Genomic DNA, 20948 nt, shown 5'->3' on the forward strand with positions numbered 1-20948 from the left:
AAAGTTCAATCAGTTCGTTTGGATACAACGTTTATTGACAGATACGTCTCATCACTCCTCTGTAAAATACAGCTTGATTGATTGATTGCTCTAAGCGACCTCTTCAGTCTCATCTGACTGCAGGTATCCCTCACCCTTATAACCAATACGGTTGCATAATAACAACGGTTTGCATATTTGCATATGCAAATATGCACGTGACCATTCAACATTCTTTGAGTTCGAGGGATGGGTGTACAGCGTAGCACCGCGTACACATTCTGAATAGAAATAAGTTCACATCATAGTTATGGGTCCCAAATGTAGCAAAGTTATAGTACTTTCATTATTCTCAGCCTTGGAAAACGTCCCGCTTTCTCCAGTGTGACTCCTGGACTGTCACCTTATACTTCAGTTTTTCAAGAAGCATCAAGATTTTGGAGGGGAAGTCACAGAACTAGCAGTGTAGTAATGATAAACCAGGCTGTCAGTAAGTACACAGCTGTGCAACGAGAGTCAGTCCGTGGACTGGACTTGCTCGGCTGTCAGTCTTGGTTTCTGGGTCTGGATAAGTAGTTTGACAAAACACTTGGATAGTCAGTCATCACCCCCGTGGCCCCTACTTTGAACGCAGTCTCTATATCCTGGTCCTCGTTGCACACAAACAATTGCACCTGCAATTAGAGATACACAACAGGTCAAAAACGGGGCTGATATTGTGCTCGTTGGTTTCAGTGTAGTGGAGGTGATGGAAGAATACTGTCGTGACGCCATCCTTTCCTGGACATGTTTGTCCTCATATACTCTCACTGCTACACATAAGAACACAAGGCAAACACATTCCAATGGGGTCTTGAACTCCTTTGCCAGAATGGGACACTCCCCATTCATGTAAAAAAATAAGAAAAAGACAATAATCCAGGTAAGAAAACCACAGAAAGCTGAATCAGTTCATGTGGATAAAAGGTTTATTGAGAGAAACGTTTCATCATCACTTATCTGAGTGACCTCTTCAGTCTCAACTGACTGCAGGTGTCCCCACCCTTATAAACAATACAGTGGCACAACAACCTAAACCAATGATTAGTAGTTTCATATGCAAATTTGGGTGTGACCATTAACTAGAGTTACAATGGCCACGTGTACTATTCACAGAGGACTTGGGAATAGCTGCAATCACATCATTGTAAGATGGTGACAGATGTACTCTTGCCCCCCCCGGTTCAGGGATGGTCGTTCCCTCTTCACATAATTGGCCTCTTTGACTCCCGGTTCAAACCAGCGTCCCTCCCTATCAAGGATGTGCACATCCTCATCCTCGAAAGAGTGGCCGCTGGTCTGTAGATGGGTGTAGATTGTGGAGTCCTGACCTGTTGTGTTAGCTCTCCTGTGTTGTGCCATCCTCTTTGCCAGCATCTGGTTAGTTTCTCCAATGTACAAGTCACGGCGATCATCCTGGCACTTAACAGTATGTTGCTCTGTTCGTGCCGGGAGACCCGATCCTTGGGGTGGACCAATTTCTGGCGCAGCGTGTTTTGGGGTTCGAAAGCAGCTGAGACGCCCGGTTTGGGCGTCTTCCCGGCTTTGACAAACGCCCAGTTAGGATAACCACACTTAACCAGGGCCTGTTTAATGTGGGGTTTCTCCTCTTCCCCGGCCGCCGTGTCGGTGGGGACGTTGTCAGCTCGGTGGTACAGCGTCCTGATGACTCCTGGTTTGTGCTCCAGTGTCGAGAGTCAAGCCTTAAGTACTGATCAGTATGTGTTGGTTTACGGTAAACATCGACAACCAAATGTCCCCCATCACCAATTCCAGTTTCACAGTCTTAAGAAGGCTAACCTGTCATTTGTCACGTCCTCCCTGGTGAACTCGATGCGGTTGTCCACAGAGTTAATGTGGTTGGTGAAACGTGGTACGTCCTGAGATTTAATTTCAACCCAGGTGTCGTCCACAAATCTGAACCAACGGCTAGGCGGTGTCCCTGGATAGGAGTCCCATGGACTCCGCAGTCTACACCCATCTACAGGCTAGCAGCCACTCTTTCAAGGATGAGGACGTGCACATCCTTGATAGGGAGGAACGCTGGTTTGAACCAGGAGTCAAAGAGGCCAATTATGTGAAAAGAGGGAACAACCATCCCTGAACCGAGGGGGCCTAAGAGTACATCTGTCATTATCTTACAATGCTGTGATTGCAATAATTCCCAAATCCTCCGTGAATAGTACACATGGCCGCTGAAACTCTAGTTAACACTCTTGTGAATACGAAACTGCATATGAAACCCATCGTTGGTTTCGGTCGTGATGCCACTGTGTTGCTTATAAAGGTGGGGATACCTGCAGTCAGTTTAGACTGAAGAGGTCACTTACGCTCCTTTTCCACTACACAGTACCGGCTCGACTCGACTTGACTCGCCCTCGTTTCGTTTCCCATTACTGGAAAGTACCGGCATTTTTGGTAACTGTTAGCCCTTTTCTGGTGCCGCCTTTGTCGAGGGTCCAAAAAAACTGGAGCGGGTACCAAAACCAATGCAGACCTCTGACTGGTGAGAGAAACGCGTCAGGCGTCGCCATGACGACCAGCTACACCGAGGGGGTACCGTTACGGTAATGGAAAACGACTCGGGAGCGAGTCGGGCCGAGCCGGTGCCATGCGGCGGAAAAGGGGCGTTAAGACGAGCGATGAAACGCGTCTCTCGGTAAACGTCGTGTGCAGATGAACCGACTCCAACTTCCTGCGAGTCTCCGTTTCGCTTTACGGACGACCTGTCCACAGCACCGTTTCAGCATCACCCGATAAGGTGGAGAGCTGGGGACTGGTGTGGCAATAGCTTATGTCTTGCATTATTTTCCCCATGTATTAACCTTCTCAGTGACCGTTCGCGCCCTGCAGATGAGGACGACGCCCTCTGGGAAGAAACTGGTCACATCAGCATCACAATGATGCACTTCCCAGCAGCTTTGTATGAATGTTGATACTGATAATAGTGTCGGGGTTATGGCATCGGCCCTTACTACATCTCAGTGTATAGTACAGATCTCTTATACACGGGTTTTAGCAGTGACGGTTATGAGGACGACGGCTGCAGACCTGAATTCCACGGGCCACAAGATGCTCAAAAAGACTCCTCCTCATCGTCACTCTGAAAGAACATCAGCACACAGAGGAAATCAATAGAACATTGATTTTTTTTTGAGTCTCTGAAGTTACTCTGGAAACGGGTTCCCGGGGCACAGTTAAACAGCTGAAGGCAAAAAATAACAGTACACTCGAAACTACACTGGCGAAACCGACCCAGTTGCTATTTCTGCATGTAGAATTTAACCGCGTTATGCGATGTACAACTCTTGACACGTGAAACTCAGCAGTGTGTGTACTCTGAAAGGTCGTCCTTTTTCTCCCCGATTACCCCACTCTTCCTCCGAGCCGTCCCGGTCGCTGCTCCACCCCCCTCTGCTGAGCCGGGGAGGGCTGCAGACTACCACATGTCTCCCCCGACACATGTGGAGTCACCAGCCGCTTCGTTTCACCTGACGGCGAGGGGTTTCGCCAGGGGGACGTAGTGCATGGGAGGATCACCCTACCACCCCCCCCCCGAACAGGCGCCCCGACCGACCAAGGGAGGCGCCAGTGCAGCAACCAGGACACATACCCACATCCGGCTTCCCACCCACAGACACGGCCAATCGTGTCTGTGGGGCCGCCCGACCAAGCCGGAGGCAACACGGGGATTCGAACCGGCGATCCCCGTGTTGGCAGGCAACGGAACAGACCGCCACACCACCCGGACGCCCCCTGCTGCGTCGCCTTTCTAAAATATTTCTATTTAAGTTCCAAAATGAAACACCGTTTACATGTGATGTGTGCGAGCGGGGATAAGACGAGGATAACGAAACTCAACACCGCGTACTTCTCCAACAGGAAGATGATCCACCTGTTCCTCAGGAAGCGCTGCGCGGGGATGAAAGTCCTTCACCACATGGAGAAAGAGACAGAAATAAGATCATCCTGGGACCACACACACACACACACACACACACTGCAGTTTTACATGGTACCATTACAGCCAGACAACAGCAGTTACCCAGATGGGTGTAGCTTCATATGGCTACACAAAGAGTCATAGTGAACAACACATCACTGTGGTCAGATATCCAAATCTTCAGACTAACACAGATATCAGTTTCCAAATCTATAATCACACATGCTACACACAGACTGACCTGATAGGAGATTAAATGATTAGGACCCCTAACTTAACAGCTTTTCCGACAAAATGCAGGACAATCTATGATGTTGTGCCACCCTCTCACCTAGCATTTTAGATGTTAACCAAGTCGCCACGGTGTACAGTAATACACACCAGCAACATGTGCACACACACACAGACACAGACACACACACACACACACCGGTTGAAGGTACTGGGCAGGTAGAACTGCAGAAAACTCTCTCCTAGGGGGACGAAGGGCAGCAGGCCACTGTAGAAGAGGAGCAGCAGCAGCACACCTCGACCCATGCTGAAACCGTAAGGCATGGAGGGGTTCTATCAAGAGAGACAGAGAGAGAGAGAGAGACAAAGACAGAGAGAGACAGAGAGAGAGAGTAGGGAGAGAGTAGGGAGAGGGTAGGGAGAGAGTAAGGAGAGGGTAGGGAGAGAGAAGGAGAGAGAGAGAGAGAGAGAGAGAGAGAGAGAGAGAGAGAGAGAGAGAGAGAGAGAGAGAGAGAGAGAGAGAGAGAGAGAGAGAGAGAGAGAGAGACAGAGAGAGAGAGAGAGAGAGAGAGAGGGAGGGAGTAGGGAGAGAGTAGGGACAGGGTAGGGAGAGGGTAAGGAGAGGGTAGGGAGAGAGAGAGAGAGAGAGAGAGAGAGAGAGAGAGAGAGAGAGAGAGAGAGAGAGAGAGAGAGAGCACTGCTGACTTTTGGAGACAAAGACGTGATTAAAAGACAGGGAGAGTCCTCAGAGAGGCCCAAACAGGTGCCCAGACAGCGTCTGCAGGAGACCTTTAAAGCAAACGACCCCCTAGGGCGCCCGGGTAGCGTAGCGGTCTGTTCCGTTGCCTACCAACATGGGGATCGCTGGTTCGGGTCCCCGTGTTCCCTCCGGCTCGGTCGGGCGTCCCTACAGACACAATTGGCCGTGTCTGCGGGTGGGAAGCCGGATGTGGGTACGTGTCCTGGTCACTGCACTAGCGCCTCCTCTGGTTGGTGGGGGGAGTGGGGGGGGATAGCGTGATCCTCCCACACGCTACGTCCCCCTGGCGAAACTCCTCACTGTCAGGTGAAAAGAAGCGGCTGGTGACTCCACATGTATGGGAGGAGGCATGTGGTAGTCTGCAGCCCTCCCCGGATCGGCAGAGGGGGTGGAGCAGCGACCAGGAGAGCTCGGAAAAGTGGGGTAATTGGCCAAGTACAATTGGGGAGAACAAGGGAGAACCCCCCCCCCCCCTAAAAAAGCAAACGACCCCAAAAGACTCTGGGACACAATGAAGAGGATGACAGGAATGCCATCCTCTTCCTCTTAACAAACCTGTGGTGATGGATGATGAACTTGTGTTTGCAGATGATCTAAATCGCTCCTTCTCCCGTTTTGACTGTCGACCACCCTGAGAAACGTGCAGATCTACTTGAGACCACTACACCCACCAGGGCAGCTACGACTGTCGTTACTGTCAGTGAGGTCAGGTGCACCTTCCAAGCGTTACCGACTCAAGGAAGCCCTCGGCCCCGACTCCAGCAGCGCTCTTGTTTTAAAATCCTCTGCCAGGGAACTGGCCCCTGTCAGGTCGTTCAGCTGTCCATCGACACCCATACCATTCCACTAGCTTGGAGGACATCTCATATAAAACCCCTCCCAAAAAAACAATGTCCTAAAGAGTACGATGATTTCCGGCCAGTAGCACGTAATACGCATGTGATATGCACGTTTGTCATGACCGTTTGATGTGTTTTGTAGATCTATGATAAGTGTCAAATGTGTAACAGTATGTTTCATTTGGGTGTTAATCTCTTGAATGGGACTGCCTAAGGACGCAAAGTGAAGTTCAGTGCAAGCTGACAATAAAGTTGTATTGCGTCGTATCCCAGGAGTCACTGGGCAGCAGGCAGGGAGACACCCTGCACAGGCCGCCGGGCCATCACACAGGGTTGACATAAACACACACACACACATACACATTTATGGGGGCAATTTAGTACGGCCGATTCACCTGACCTACATTTCTTTGGACTGTGGGAGGAAACCGGAGCCCCCGGAGGAAACCCACGCAGACACGGGGAGAACACGCAAACTCCACACAGAGGACGACCCGGGACGACCCCCAAGGTTGGACGACCCCGGGGCTCGAACCCAGGACCTTCTTGCCGTGAGACGACCGCGCTGACCACTGCGCGGCACGGTGGCGCAGGAGGAAGATATGGCTGTGAAATGCGATTGAACGCACAATAGCGGTGGACTGAAAAAGTGCAAAACTGCAGTACAATCACAAGACACCTGTGTTCTCGTATCTTGATGAAATAGTACACCGTCGCTTGAACCGGCTGGAATTAAACGGCAAGCTGAAGTGTAACCGTTGCACAGCTATGCCCGTGAGAAGGGCTCAGACGGAGTCGCTTTCCATTGATGGGAAATTAAATGTTATTCTGATTGTATTTTTCCCCTGAAATAATTCATGTACCGTTCTCTGGCATTTCTTCATGATATTTGAATCCGCAGTTGCCCAGACGGTGATGTCCTCCCTGGCATACCGTCTCACCAGCTCAGACACCTAGAGATACAGAAAGGACAAAACAGTGACCTGAATTCTGAATTTAGGAAAGACGAAGAGGGACTGAACTCACCGACAATCAGCTCATCCAGTTATACAAGGAAACAAAATGGCACGGGGACAACAGAGCCTCGCAGGAAGTGAACGGCGGTAGTCACTCCATAGACAGAGGACCACATACCACTCAGCATACAGACGAGAGACAAATTGAAGGAAAAGCCAACATGAAGCGTCTTAGTGAGGTGTCGGGCCACCAGGAGCCTCCGGAACAGCTTCAGTGCTCCTTGTCATCGATCCTACAAGTCTCTGAACTCTACTGGAGGGATGAGCACCGTTCCTCCAAAAGACGGTCCCTCATTTGGTGTTTAGATGATGGTGGTGGAGAACGCTGTCTAACAACATCAGTCCAAAATCTCCCATAGGTGTTTAGCTGGATGGGGACCTGGTGACTGTGAAGGCCACAGCATGTGACTTACACCATTTACCCCTCAATGCCCTGTGGATGGGGGCATTGTCATCCTGGAGGAGATCACGCCCGTCGGGATAGAAATGTCTGTGCGTCCGCGTAGCGTAACGGTCTATTTGTTGCCTACCGACACAGGGATCGCCGGTTCGAATCCACATGTTGCCTCCGGCTTGGTCGGGCGTCCCTACAGATACAGTCGGCCGTGTCTGCAGGTGGGAAGCCGGATGTGGGTATGTGTCCTGGTCGCTGCACTAGCGCCTCCTCTGGCCGGTCGGGGCGCCTATTTGGGAGGGGGTGGAGGGGGAATAGCGTGATCCTCCCACACGCTACGTCCCCCTGGCGAAACTCCTCGCTGTCAGGTGAAAAGAAGCGGCTGGTGACTCCACATGTATCAGAGGAGGCATGTGGTAGTCTGCAGCCCTCCCCGGATCGGCAGAGGGGGTGGAGCAGCGACCGGGACGGCCCCGAAAAGTGGGGTAAATGGATGAGTACAACTGGGGAGAAAAGGGGGGAGGGGGAGGATAGAAACGTCTCATCATAGGATAAAGGCGATCACTCAGAAGAACTTTGTATTAATTTGCAGTGATCCTTCCTTCTAAGGGGACAAGTGGACCCAAACCATGCCAGGAAAATGCCCCCCCCACAGTATAACAGACCCCCCGGACCCCCTCATTGTAGAGGGGTCACACATTCAGGTTCTTCCTTTAATCTCTCACCCGTCTGTATGTGTGAGTGTGTACATGTGTGCAAATATTGTGATATCCATCAATATCGTGTACATTTCCCTACGATTATCGGGATATTTTTCATATCTGTCTTTCATACGGACTTATGAGAACGTCTGCATGTGTTTTTTGTAAAGCCCTTTCAAAATGTAACTTTGCTGTCCAGTACTTGTTAGGATGAGCTAAGCTGAGATGTAGAAGGGGATTTCAAAGGAGAGGCAGGGCACCAAATCAGGGGCGGAGGGCTCAGAAAGAGGTAAAGAAGATCAGTACTTGGTATCTCATACGTCAACATTTGATTCATTATCGGCACACACGTTTACAAAACTGTTAAAAAGGTGATCTGACGAGACTTCCGGTGTGGGAAGATGGCGGCGCGAACTCACGTTTGCGGCGGCTTCACCCAGTACCGACTATGCAGTGTCTTTGTCCATGTCTAAGTTTGTGTCGTTTGTGAAGTTTTTATTTTGATCTTAGATTTTTTTTTTCTCCATTTAATGGCTGGGACAGCTAGTGTTGGATCGGCTGGGAGGGCTTGGTCTGCTGCGTCCGGTGGGCCCGAGGACCACGGCCTTGCTTGGAGCTGCGCCCGGAAAGGAAGCACCGAGGGCAGTCTGACGGAACGCGGAAGCAGGGCAGGCTAAGCTAACTGCTAGCCCATGCAGACCGGCAAGTCCGATAACACCGAGGGCGGTATGGCGGTGGCCTCGCCTAGCGCTGACCGTGTTTTAGTGTCGTCGTGTGGAGTGCGGGGAGGTGTGTCGAAGGTGTCTGGCTGGGAGAGCTGGCGTTGGATCGGCTGAGGGAGCCCGGTCTGCTGTATCCGGTGGGCCCAGGGACCACGGCCCTGCCTGGAGCTGCACCCAAAGAAGAAACACCGAGGGCAGGCGGTGCGCCCTCGCAGGCGGGGCAGGCTAAGCTAACTGCTAGCCCATGTGGACCAGCAGTTCCGACAGTCATCCTGGCTGGTGTTCGCTCTCTGGACAGTGATTTTTTTTGGACTATGTTGCACTGAGTGGACCGTGTTGTTAACTTTTTGTGTGGTGTTGTTGTTGTTTTTTTTGTTTTTTTTGCTTTGTTCTCTCTGTTTTTGGTGGTGTCGTTTTTGGAAGTTTTGGATGTGTGCTTTTATCTTTTGCGTCGCACTGCTGTGGGCTGGGTGAAACGACATTTCGTTTCTTTTGTGTACCCAAGTGCATGAACGAAATGCCAATAAATTGTTCCTAATTCCTGACTTTCCCGTGTCCGTCTTACCTTCTCTATCAGCAGCGTGTTGTCCTCCTTGATCTCGATGTTGACCGGCATCTTTGGGAACTTCACGAACAGGTCCTCCAGCAGGGCAAACCTCCTGTCTCCAATGCTGCTGTAGCGGCCTTGAGGAAGGAAGAGGGCGGATGGAAGGAGATATCACTCCGCACACCCACACCCTCACGTACAAATATATTCACGGGATGCTGACAACCCCACTGACCCACTTCTGCCCGATTATGCCGGTTAACGATTTGGACTCGGCGTGCGTGGAGCAGCGAGAGAGGAAGTTCAACACACCTGCATAAAACGTCACCTCCAGCTTGTCTTTATACAACGGCAAGTCCTGAGGGTGAAAAGGAAGATATTTGCAGAGAAAGGTGATTACAACAGTGAGCAGTTCGGCACTCATTATCAAACTCTTACTAATAAACCAATGTCACTATATCAGTTATCGAATCAATTGAGACTAGGGATGAGACCGACATGAGATTTGATGATGAGAGGAAGTGAATAAAGGGTATGTAAAACACAACCGCTGCTAAACCAGCTGGAGCGCACACAGCAACAAAATGTGTGCATTGGATTATGTACTATGATCATGTACTATTTTAGCTGCTATGCTGCATGCAAATGCAGTTCTCCCTTTAAAAGAACTTGGATAGTGTCATTTTGTGATTGGAGTCCTAAACGTTATGCCCACTGTACCCTGATCTTAAGTACTATATTTAGACCCGTGGAGCTCCTCCATGCCATGCGTTTTCCCAGTTCACTACCATGTTTTGTTTTTTTTTGTTTTATAATCAGTGTGGTTTTCAACCCAGCCACTGAGGATGCACAAGCCAGTGCATTCTTAGTGCCGGTCTCAAGCCTGGATACTGCCACCGGTACTGTTGGCCAGCAGGGTGCCGATGGAAACTATGCAACTGTTGGGAGAATGAGAGGGGGAAGGCATGTGCAGAGGCAGCAGGAGAGGAGGAAGGGTGGAGGTGAGAGTCAGCACTTTGAATGTTGGCACTATGACTGGTAAAGGGAGAGAGCTGGCTGATATGATGGAAAGAAGGAAGGTAGATATAATGTGTGTGCAAGAGACCAGGTGGAAGGGTGGAGGGGGAGTAAGGCCAGGAGCATCAGAGGTGGGTTCAAACTCTTTTACAATGATGCGGATAGGAGGAGAAATGGGGTAGGGGTAATTCTGAAGGAAGAGTATGTCAAGAGTGTTTTGGAGGTGAAGAGAATGTCAGACAGAGTGATGAGTACGAAGCTGGAAATCAAAGGTGTGAAATTTGGGTGTGAGATGGAAGAGAAAGAAGAATTCTGGAGCGAGTTGGATGAAGTGGTGGAAAGTGTACCCAAGGAGGAGAGAGTGGTGATTGCAGCGGACATGTTGGTGAAGGGAACAGGGGTGATGAGGAGGTGATGGGTAGGTATGGTGTCAAGGAGAGGAATGACAGGGGAGAACATAGCTGGGCAGCATCGGATGGTGGTCTGTAGGATGACTTTGGAGATCAAGAAGAGGAAGAGAGTGAAGAAAGAGCCAAGGATCAAGTGGTGGAAGTTGAAGAAGGAAGACTGTTGTGTGGAGTTCAGGGAGGAGTTAAGACAGGCACTGGGTGGTAGTGAAGAGTTGCCGGATGGCTTGGCAACTACTGCAGAAATAGTGAGGGAGACAGATAGGAAGTTACTTGATGTGTCATCTGGACAGAGGAAGGAAGACAAGGAGACTTGGTGGTGGAATGAGGAAGTACAGCAAAGTATACAGAGGAAGAGATTGGCAAAGAAGAAGTGGGATAGTCAGAGAGATGAAGAAAGTAGACTGGAGTACAAGGAGACACGGCATAAGGCGAAGAGAGAGGTGGCAAAGGGAAAGGGAAAGGCGTATGGTGAGTTGTATGAGAGGTTGGACACTAAGGAAAGAGAAAAGGACTTGTACCGATTGGCTAGACAGAGGGACCGAGCTGCAAAGGATGTGCAACAGGTTAGGGCGATCAAGGATAGAGATGGAAATGTGCTGACAAGTGAGGAGAGTGTGTTGAGAAGTCGGAAGGAGTACTTTGAGGGGCTGATGAATGAAGAAAATGAGAGCGAGAGAAGGTTGGATGATGTGGGGATAGTGAATCAGGAAGAGCAGTGGATTAGCAAGGAGGAAGTGAGGGCAGCTATGAAGAGGATGAAGAGTGGAAAGGCAGTTGGTCCAGATGACATACCTGTGGAGGCATGGAGTTGTTTAGGAGAGATGGCAGTGGAGTTTTTATCTAGATTGCTTAACACAATCTTGGAAAGTGAGAGGATGCCTAAGGAGTGGAGAAGAAGCATACTGGTACCAGTTTTAATGAATAAGGGCGATGTGCAGAACTGTAGCAGCTACAGAAGTATAAAGTTGATCAGCCACAGCATGAAGATATGGGAAAGAGTAATAGAAGCTAGGTTAAGAGGAGAGGTGATGATTAGCGAGCAGCAGTATGGTTTCATGTCATGAAACAGCACCACAGATGAGATGTTTGCTTTGAGAGTGTTGATGGAGAAGCATAGAGAAGGCCAGAAGGAGTTACAGTGTGTCTTTGTAGATTTGGAGAAAGTATATGACAGGGTGCCAAGAGAAGAGGTGTGGTATTGTATGAGTAAGTCGGGAGTGGCAGAGAAGTATGTAGGAGTGGTGCAGGACATGTATGAGGGCACTGTGACAGAGATTAGGTGTGCGGTAGGAATGACATATGGGTTAAAGGTGGAGGTAGGATTACATCAAGGATCGGCTCTGAGCCCTTTCTTGTTTGCAATGGTGATGGACGAGATCCGGCAGGCGTCTCAGTGGACTATGATATTTATGCATGACATTGTGATCTGTAGCGAGAGTAGGGTGCAGGTTGAGGAGATTCTGAAGAAGTGGAGGTATGCACTGGAGAGAAGAGGAATGAAAGTCAGTAGGAGCAAGACGGAATATGTGAAAGAGTGAAGTGGGAGGGAGAGTGAAGAGAGCGTGAAAGAGAGGGAGGACAGTGGAATGGTGAGGATGCAAGGAGTGGAGGTGACGAAGGCATACGAGTTTAAATACTTGGGGTCAACTGTCCAAAGTAACGGGGAGTGCAGAAGAGAGGTGAAGAAGAGCGTGCAGGCAGGGTGGAGACGAGTGTCAGGAGTGATTTGTGACAGAAGGGTACCAGCAAGAGTCAAAGGGAAGGTTTACAAGATGGTTGTGAGACCAGCCATGTTGTATGGTTTGGAGACAGTGGCACCGATGAAAAGACAGGAGGTGGAGCTGGAGGTGCCAGAGTTGAAGATGCTAAGATTTTCATTGGGAGTGACGAAGAAGGACAGGATTAGGAACGAGTGTATTAGAGGGACAGCTCAGGTTGGACGGTTTGGAGACAAAGCAAGAGAGGCAAGATTGAGATGGTTTGGACATGTGTGGAGGAGAGATGCTGGGTATACTGGGAGAAGGATGCTGAATATGGAGCTGCTGGGGAAGAGGAGAAGAGGAAGGCCAAAGAGGAGGTTTATGGATGTGGTGAGGGAGGACATGCAGGTGGCTGGTGTGACAGAGGAAGATGCAGAGGACAGGAAGAGATGGAAACGGATGATCCACTGTGGCGACCCCTAACGGCAGCAACCGGTAGTAGTAGTAGTAGCGGTAGTAGTGTCAGTGTGGTTTCCATGGAAATGTTCAGACAGATATAAACAGGATATCCCTGCACATGTCTGACGTACGACAAGGATCCAGGCTCGTCACTCTTCAGTAGATTAGACTTCACTTTATTGTTGTTGCTGCTGTTTATAAAAAAAATGCAGCCCTGGGTTGAATGTAAGTACAAAGGTATCAAAAAGAGTTTAAAGCAGAGTACCATATGGGTAGAGTTTACTGCATTAAGGCAATTCCTAGTATCGGGAAAGTTGTCAGTTCAAGAAAATTGCACCATATTGACTCAAAAGTGAAATTTAGCAGGCACTTTTATCCAAAGCAATTTACAAATGAGTTAGTAATTAGGAGATATTAGCATGTAATAGTTAATATTACATAGTTAATTAATAGTTAATCTGCTAATAGTTAGTAATTAGCTTGTGTCTTAGAGCACTGAATGGAGAGTATTTCATGTCATGAGTGCATGTCATGTCGAGTGCAATGTAGTGCACAACAGGTAGACCACCAATGGTGACAACAGCAATGGGGGAACTCCAATTAGCTGAACAATACCACAAATCATTATCCCGTTCATGCTTACAGACCATATATGGATTAAGGATTGCGTGGAAAAGGAGCGTTTTTAGCCCTTTCTTGAACAAAACAAGCCTATCTGCAGCCCGGATGGAGAACAGTACGTTCTACCGTTTCAGGGCCAGGGGAAAAGTCAAGAGTAAGGTCTGGACCTGGAGCTCAGCCCTGTTGGAACTAGAGCTCAGCCCCTTTGGAAGAGGTCCCAGACAGGAGTCTTCCAGAGGCGGAACGAAGAGGGCAAGCAGGAGTGTACATGTTAACATTTGCAGGTAGGTTGGTGCAGTTCTCTGAAATGCCCGGAAGGCCAGAAGCAAGGTTTTGAACTTTTTGCAGGCAGCACCAGGAGCCCAAAGCAAGCACAAAGAGAGTGTGTCTTTATGTATGCTCAATAATCCAGGTTAAAAAAAAAAAAAATCATGGAAAGTTGAATCAGTTCATCTGGACACAACATTTATTGAGGGAGAAACGTTTCAGCTAAGTGACCGCTTCAGTCTAAACTGACTGCAGGTATCCCCACCCTTATAAACAATACAGTACAGCACAGTTGCATAACGACTGAAACCAACGACCAGTTTCCTATGCAAATATGGGTGAGACCATTAATTAGGCCATGTGTACTATGCTGTGATTGCAACATTCCCTAGTCCTCTGTGACTAGCACATGTGGCTTTCGAAGGCTCTAATTAACGGTCACACCCATATTTGCGGCGGCACGGTGGCACAGCGGTTAGCGCGGTCCCCTCACAGAAAGAAGGTCCTGGGTTCGAGCCCCGGGGTAGTCCAATGTCGGGGGTCATCCCGGGTCGTCCTCTGTGTGGAGTCTGCATGTTCTCCCCGTGTCTGTGTGGGTTTCCTCCGGGTGCTCCGGTTTCCTCCCACAGTCCAAAGACATGTAGGTCAGGTGAATCGGACATACTAAACTGTCCCCAGGTGTGAACGTATGTGTGTGTGTGTGGGACCTGTGATGGCTTGATGGCCTGTCCACAGTGGACAGGGTGCCATCTATGGATGGACCCATATTTGCATTCGAAACCGGTCATTGGTTTCGGTCGTTATGCAACTGTATTGTACTGTATTGTTTATCAGGGTGGGGATACCTGCAGTCAGTTGAGACTCAAGATGTCACTTAGATGAGTGATGAAACGTTTCTCTCTCCATAAACGTTGTACTGATTCAACTTTCTGTGATACACAAAGACAGGAAAGGCATCTGAGCATCTTGGCCAGTTGAAACCTAAGCGGGCAGCATCGTTCTGAGTCCTCTCCAATGGCTGAACTACACGGGGCAAGAGACCAGCAACAAGCACATTGCAAAAGTCTAACCGAGAGATACTGTAACTAGGGCCTGGACCACAGGCTCCAAAGGATGCTCTGATATGTACCAACGGATCGGTCTTGAATTTCTAGAGCTCATCACACCGTCGCATTTAACAACACCCCCCCCCCCGGGCCCGTATAAAACAAGGCTTTTGCAATTATTTGCAAACTCTAGTTGACTTTTACTTGCACCTTTGCCACAACATGACCCCCCTTGACAACCCAACCCCCCCCCCCCACACACACACACACACAGCCCTGCTCTCTGACCTGCAGCTTGAGGGCGGAGACGGTGATGTCGCAGCCCGTCTGCCTCAGCAGGTTCTCGTCGTGTGACACCACCACGTGGCCGTCGTGGGTCAGGTGACAGTCCAGCTCCAGCATCTCTGTGCCCTGCTCTATCGCACTGGGGACGGGTGGATGGAGGTGGAGAGGTGGAGAGAGTTGGAATGAGAGGGCCATGTGTATAAAAAAAAACAACAACAAAACAGATGAAAAGACAAGCGACGAAGTCATTCGTTTGGTCTGTACTCGAACACGGACTGGGCACTCCCCTTTGTTTGTTGGCGTCTTTCAGGTTCGCCGCCATTGACAGGGCAACAGCAGAAGTACAGCAAAGACAGTAAAATACAACACAAAGCAATTAAGTTCATCTGTATTACAACTACTATATGCACAATCAGTCCAAATCAGTATATTGTATTAATAAAACACAATAAATATTTCAGAGATAGCGGGGCAGTAGTCCACATGGTGCAGCAAGAAACGAGAGACGGCAAACTTTGAATGTTACACCGACGTTCAAGGTTTTCATGAAACAATCATCTTGACATAGTGAAAATAATTATCATTTACTACAGATTTGACAGTTATTTGATTAGCTAATTTCCTTAAATACAGCCCATTTGTAGAGTAAGTAATTCACTAAAGCGGTCTTCTGTTGACACTGATGTGCGTTATCCTCGACACCTTGCTGGGTGACGAGATACTGCAGCTAAATCCAGGGATCTGTGTACACAACATACTTTTGGTATACGCCGATCAGCCAAAACATTAAAACCACTAACAGGTAGGTGAACAAAATGTAATATCTTGTTTCAATGGCACCTGCCAAGGGGTGGGATATATTAGGCGGCAAGGCAAGGGAACAGTCAGTTCTTGAAGTTGATGTGTTGGAAGCAGGGAAAATGGGCAAGCGTAAGGATCCGAGCGACTTTGACAAGGGTCAAATTGTGTCGGCTAGACGACTGAGTCAGAGCACGCTCCAAAACAGCAGGTCTTGTGGGGCGTTCTCGGTATGCAGTGGTCAGTACCTACCAAAGGTGGTCCAAGGAAGGACAACCGGTGAACCGGCGACAGGGTCACGAGCACCCAAGGCTCATTGATGCACAGGGGGAGCAAAGGCTAGCCCGTCTGGTCCGATCCCACAGAAGAGCTACCGTAGCTCAAACTGCTGAAAAGTGAATGCTGGCTATGATAGACAGGTGTCAGGACACACAGTGCCTCACAGCTTGCTGTGTATGGGGCTGTGTAGCCACAGACCAGTCAGAGTGCCCAAGATGACCCCTGTCCACTGCTGAAAGCACCTACAATGGGTACGTAAGCATCAGAACTGGACCATGGAGCAATGGAAAAAGGTGGCCCAGCCTGATGAATCACATTTTCTACATCATGTGGACAGCCGAGTGTGTGTGCTTCATTTACCTGGGGAAGAGATGGCACCAGGATGCACTACGGGAAGAAGGCAAGCCGGTGGGGGCAGCGTGATGCTCTGGTCAATGTTCTGCTGGGAAACCTTGGGTCCTGGCATTCATGTGGATGTTACTTTGACACGTACCACCTACCTAAAGATCACTGCAGACCAAGTACACCCCTTCATGGCAACAGTACTCCCTGATGGCAGTGGCCTCTTTAAGCAGGATAATGCGCCCTACTACACTGCAAAAATTGTTCAGGAATAGCTTGAGGAACATGAACTAGAGTTCAAGATGTTGCCTTGGCCTCCAAATTCCCCAGATCTCAATTCGATCGGGCATCTGCGGGATGTGCTGGGAAAAACAAGTCCGATCCATAGAGGCCCCACCTCGCAACTTACAGGACTTAAAGGATCTGCTGCTAACGTCTTGGTGCCAGATACCACAGGACACCTTCAGAGGTCTTGTGGAGTCCATGCCTCGATGGGTCAGAGCTGTTTTGGCGGCCCGAGGGGGGACCTACACAATATCAGGCAGGCGGCTTTAATGTTTTGGCTGATCGGTGTCTATTTCGCTCGATAAACCGAAGATTTGCTTCCAAGAGATTCAACGCCGCGTGCCGATTTCTGTATTAACATTCGCTCGACAAACTCAAGGCTGTGTCCTCGTAAACACAGGACGCGGCATTCATTTTTCATAAAATCTTGACGCGTGTGAAGCCGAACATCGATTAGGAACGGGCCGGACGGTAGTGTGAAAGATGGCACCCGGCAGTTTGCAATTTGTATAGTAGGAAAACAAATCCAAACTTGTGTCGTGTAGCGCATCGGCGTAAAAGTTTCCCCAAATCCCGCCTAAAAGGCGCCCTAACTTTTGGAAACTTCTAGAGAATTTCTTGATCCTGTATACAAAAGAGCGGGGTCACGTACACAACCATCGAATCATCTGCCTTCTTAGGAAAACCAAAAGCAGACGAAGGTTAGAGGAAGTGCAATGAGGTCCGGTCAGACGCAACCTTTCTGAGAGGTTACGTGTTTTTTGTGTGCAAGAAACCTCAGTATTGCGACATGGCCTCCTGACTGCAACGGCATCAAAAGCCACCAGGACGTAGGACTCACTGTGTGAAGGCGTCCATGGTGTTCTCTATCCTCTCTCCACATCCTGGTAACAAACAGGGAGGGTTAAAGACAGCAGATCATGAACCGTGGATACCCCCCCACCCTGCCTTTTAAATCTGACCCCAGGTAACCCTCTCTGGGAGGAGTCTCGTTAGCCGTTAGACAGGATCCAGTGAAGAACTGCATGGCTGCATGCTACTGCAAAAGGAAACCTGAGCACTCGTCCCATCCATCCGTCCATTATCCAAGCCGCTTATCCCAATCGGGGACGCTGGAGCCTATCCCAGCAGTCATCGAGCGGCAGGCGGGGAGACACCCTGGACAGGCCGCCAGGCCATCACAGGGCCGACACATTCACACCTGGGGACGATTTAGTATGGCCGATTCCCCTGACCTACAGGTCTTTGGACTGTGGGAGGAAACCGGAGCCCCTGGAGGAAACCCATGTGGACACGGGGAGAACGTGCAAACTCCACACAGAGGACGACCTGGGACGACCCCCAAGGTTGGACAACCCCAGGGTTCGAACCCGGGATCTTCTTGCTGTGAGGTGACCGCGCTAACCACTGTGCCACCGTGCAACTCATAATGATAATAATAATATCGGGACATCTTTGTCACAGAGCTTTGCAGTGGCACAACAACAATGTGAGGAGTTTTGGGGACATGTGGGTAGGACTAGTCAAAAGACCCCCCCCCCCCTTTGAGCAAGAACATAGAAACCAAATGCAATTATTTTTTTTCTCCTTTGGCCTGAATCATTGAGGCTCACCTCTATTCCCTTCGCTCTCGATTCACCAGGAAATCCTGCCGTGTTGGACACTCGGCACCGACAGCTTCAGTGTCATAAAGCCGGTCTGTTATGCTCAGCTTTGCATATCTGATTTGTAGTAAGTATTTTATACCCAGTCTATTCTGCACTTGTCTTGTACTACTCCAAATCATATGCAAATCTCATAGCCGAGCGCAACGTCCTCTAGTTTTCTGCACGCTCTTAACAATATTACTGTCGCGTGAAGAGGACTTCTTTTTCTCGCGCCGTTGTAACTTCATGTACTTCCTCACATATGCAGCTGAAGACTGATATTTTCCTCCCTCGCTTTCCGTTTCATCAACTACCTCCTTAAATACACTGGCCGTCGTCCACAACTGACATAACCGACATTAACCCAAGTTTCGCCTCCTCTAGTTTACCAGTATCACATCAGAGTTGCGAGTCTTCGTTGGCGTTCAAGGGGATCTACCTGAAGAAACCCGAGATGAGTTCCTCACACGAGGAACATCATTTGGCTACAAAAACCTGATTGTGATGCGAAGCCCTCTTGCCGGGGCGCACGCTCGCCGGCGGCGGCCGAGCCCTTACCTCCTCGGTGGGAGATGTGTCTGCAGTGGAAGGCTGTGCGTTTCCTCCGGTGGAGAATCTGCGGGTTCTTCAGCAGGTACAGCGAGGCGAGCGTGTAGCCGCCAAGGGCGGGGAGGATGAAATACAGCGAGCTGCTCGTCATCTTGTGGGGATGGGGGGTGGGGTAATAACACCCAAATGTTAGTCCAAGATGCTCTCCGGCAATGCGCGTGCACTTAACCGCTGAAAACCGCTGCAGCAGGCCCCTCTCCTGAGTATCTCCAGGCTTCAAAAGCTGGCAAGGACGGAGGCGCGAACGCACCTCAAGTGAAATCGGACCGGATCGTTAACATTCGGGGTCGACGAGTCGAGCCCTTTCCTTCCCCTCCCCTCTTATGTCCTCAGAGCAGCACGACTAGCCGTTCTACCTCAGTGGCTTCTTGTGAACTGAGAAACTGCTGGAAGACACTTTCTTGGAACCCGTGTCGCAATGCTTCGAAAGGAAAGAGGAGGGAGAAAAAAACAAAAAAACTCGACAAACTGGTACGCTGAGAGAACGACTTGCGCTGCAGGAATACCCAACCTCTGCTCTCAGGTATTTACGCCGGTCATCGTCACCGCAACCATCAACCTGATACAACCGCCTTGAGAACCACACGCGGGAGATGTAAAATCCAGCCAATGAAGCACCGGCTCGCAGGCCGGCGCTGGCCTTGACACGCGCCTCCCCCCCCCCGTGGCAATATTCTCTCCCTCGCAGGGCTCAAACGCTTTTGTTCGGCCGGCACACCGGTGCTTTTGTATGTACGTCGGGACCTTGGCCGTACAATAATTTGCCAATGCTTCCCCACGTTTTTGTTTCGTCCTGCTGCGACGCTGGATGGATTGTGCGGTGGGGTGGGGGGGGGGGGGGAGGTTAGCACAATCGCACGGCAACGTGCGGATTTGGCGCACCTCTCTGTGGTTAACACCTTGCCCAGCCCGTAGCGAATTTTCCCCAAGAGGGTGAAAATCCCACCTATACGGTACCTCTATGGAGAGGGTTAGAAATAATGCTGCCAGGTGTCGTCAGTTACCACTTGCACCCCCTCGGTCTGGTATATCTGTGCCCGCTGCAGTGAGTGTGAAGATTTCTGCGAGAGCAAGTTGATCTGTAAGCTCGTCTTGTTTGCCGTTCTCGGATGGGCGAATGTTGGCACATGGCGCAGCGGGCCAGTGTATATTTGACCAAGGATGGGCGTGCGGAGATACGCCAACTCGGAACCGACCCGCGTGCAGCCTCAACAACACCTCGATGTGCACCGGCGTGACCAAGCCGTCAAAAAGGTGTGTTTTGGCGGGGGGGGGGGGGGGGAGGGGGGTGTAAGTGCACAGAGACACAGAGCAGCAAGTCAGCAGAACAGCGTCGCATTGTGTCGCCGAAGGCTTCAATAGAGGAGCTGGAATGCGACAAACAATACAGCAGGAGGGTGTACGGGGGTGGGGGTGGGGTGAGAGATGAGGCAACATTCACCCCAGAAAGCAAAACTTGCCTTCCCGTTTCGTCCACAGCGCATTCCTACCGAACATTCCCGGGGCTAATACGATTAGTCGTTTTCTCGGGAAGAATATTAAATTCCCCCTTCTCTTTTTGCACCCCCGCCCCCTCCCCCCCATTTGACTTCCTCCGCTTCAGAGAAGAGGGTTCTGGGATTTTTTTTTCAGGCCCCTAAAGAGTGTCTTTACTCCTGAGCAGACAAGTGATTTTTCTCATACCGGTCATAGTCAGAGTAGCTCCGGGGGAATCTGGAGGCCCGGCGCTGGAAGCCGTGCCGAGACATGCCGTGGAAACGGATAAGGTCGGGAAAGCTGTTCGGCAGGCTGGGCAACTCTGCAAAACTCAAGGGAAGACGTGAACCTAGCACCCCCACCCCTCATCCCCCCCGCCCCGGCCCTCCCCCTAGTGGATATAAAACGCTCCGACATAGTGCAAAGTACAGACAAGGGGCAGGGAAGCAGGAATATCGCTGCTCCTTGGAGCACGTTTTCCCAGCCGGGACCGCACGAAGACACACGAAAGAAGAGCGCCACACCCAACAACAGTGG

At 50.2% G+C, this 20948-nt stretch overlaps 1 protein-coding gene across 1 annotated transcript; it reads right to left on the reverse strand.

Moving 5' to 3' along the window:
• Window positions 1–55: 55 nt before the first annotated feature.
• gdpd3a (glycerophosphodiester phosphodiesterase domain containing 3a) lies at window positions 56–19026 on the reverse strand. Its single transcript, XM_056288217.1, has 10 exons — window positions 18885–19026; window positions 17522–17564; window positions 14980–15115; window positions 9484–9529; window positions 9190–9308; window positions 6655–6744; window positions 4392–4525; window positions 3890–3949; window positions 3070–3121; window positions 56–653 (listed from the first exon to the last, which is right to left on the reverse strand). Exons 1-10 carry the CDS (start codon window positions 19024–19026, stop codon window positions 525–527), a joined length of 951 nt encoding a protein of 316 aa, XP_056144192.1. The 3' UTR covers window positions 56–524.
• Window positions 19027–20948: the final 1922 nt, after the last annotated feature.

Source organism: Lampris incognitus, chromosome 10, assembly GCF_029633865.1.
Source record: "Lampris incognitus isolate fLamInc1 chromosome 10, fLamInc1.hap2, whole genome shotgun sequence".
Lineage (NCBI taxonomy): Eukaryota > Metazoa > Chordata > Actinopteri > Lampriformes > Lampridae > Lampris > Lampris incognitus.

What these genes read in the sequence shown, in the direction of transcription:
- gdpd3a (XM_056288217.1), bottom strand. Translation starts at nt 19,026, where the DNA reads ATGACGAGCAGCTCGCTGTATTTCATCCTCCCCGCCCTTGGCGGCTAC. An exon ending in ATCATCTTCCTGTTGGAGAA is followed by an intron (nt 3,122 to 3,889) that starts GTACGCGGTGTT and finishes ATGTTCTTTCAG; the next exon opens with AGTGACGATGAGGAGGAGTC. An exon ending in TTGTGGCCCGTGGAATTCAG is followed by an intron (nt 654 to 3,069) that starts GTCTGCAGCCGT and finishes CTCTAATTGCAG; the next exon opens with GTGCAATTGTTTGTGTGCAA.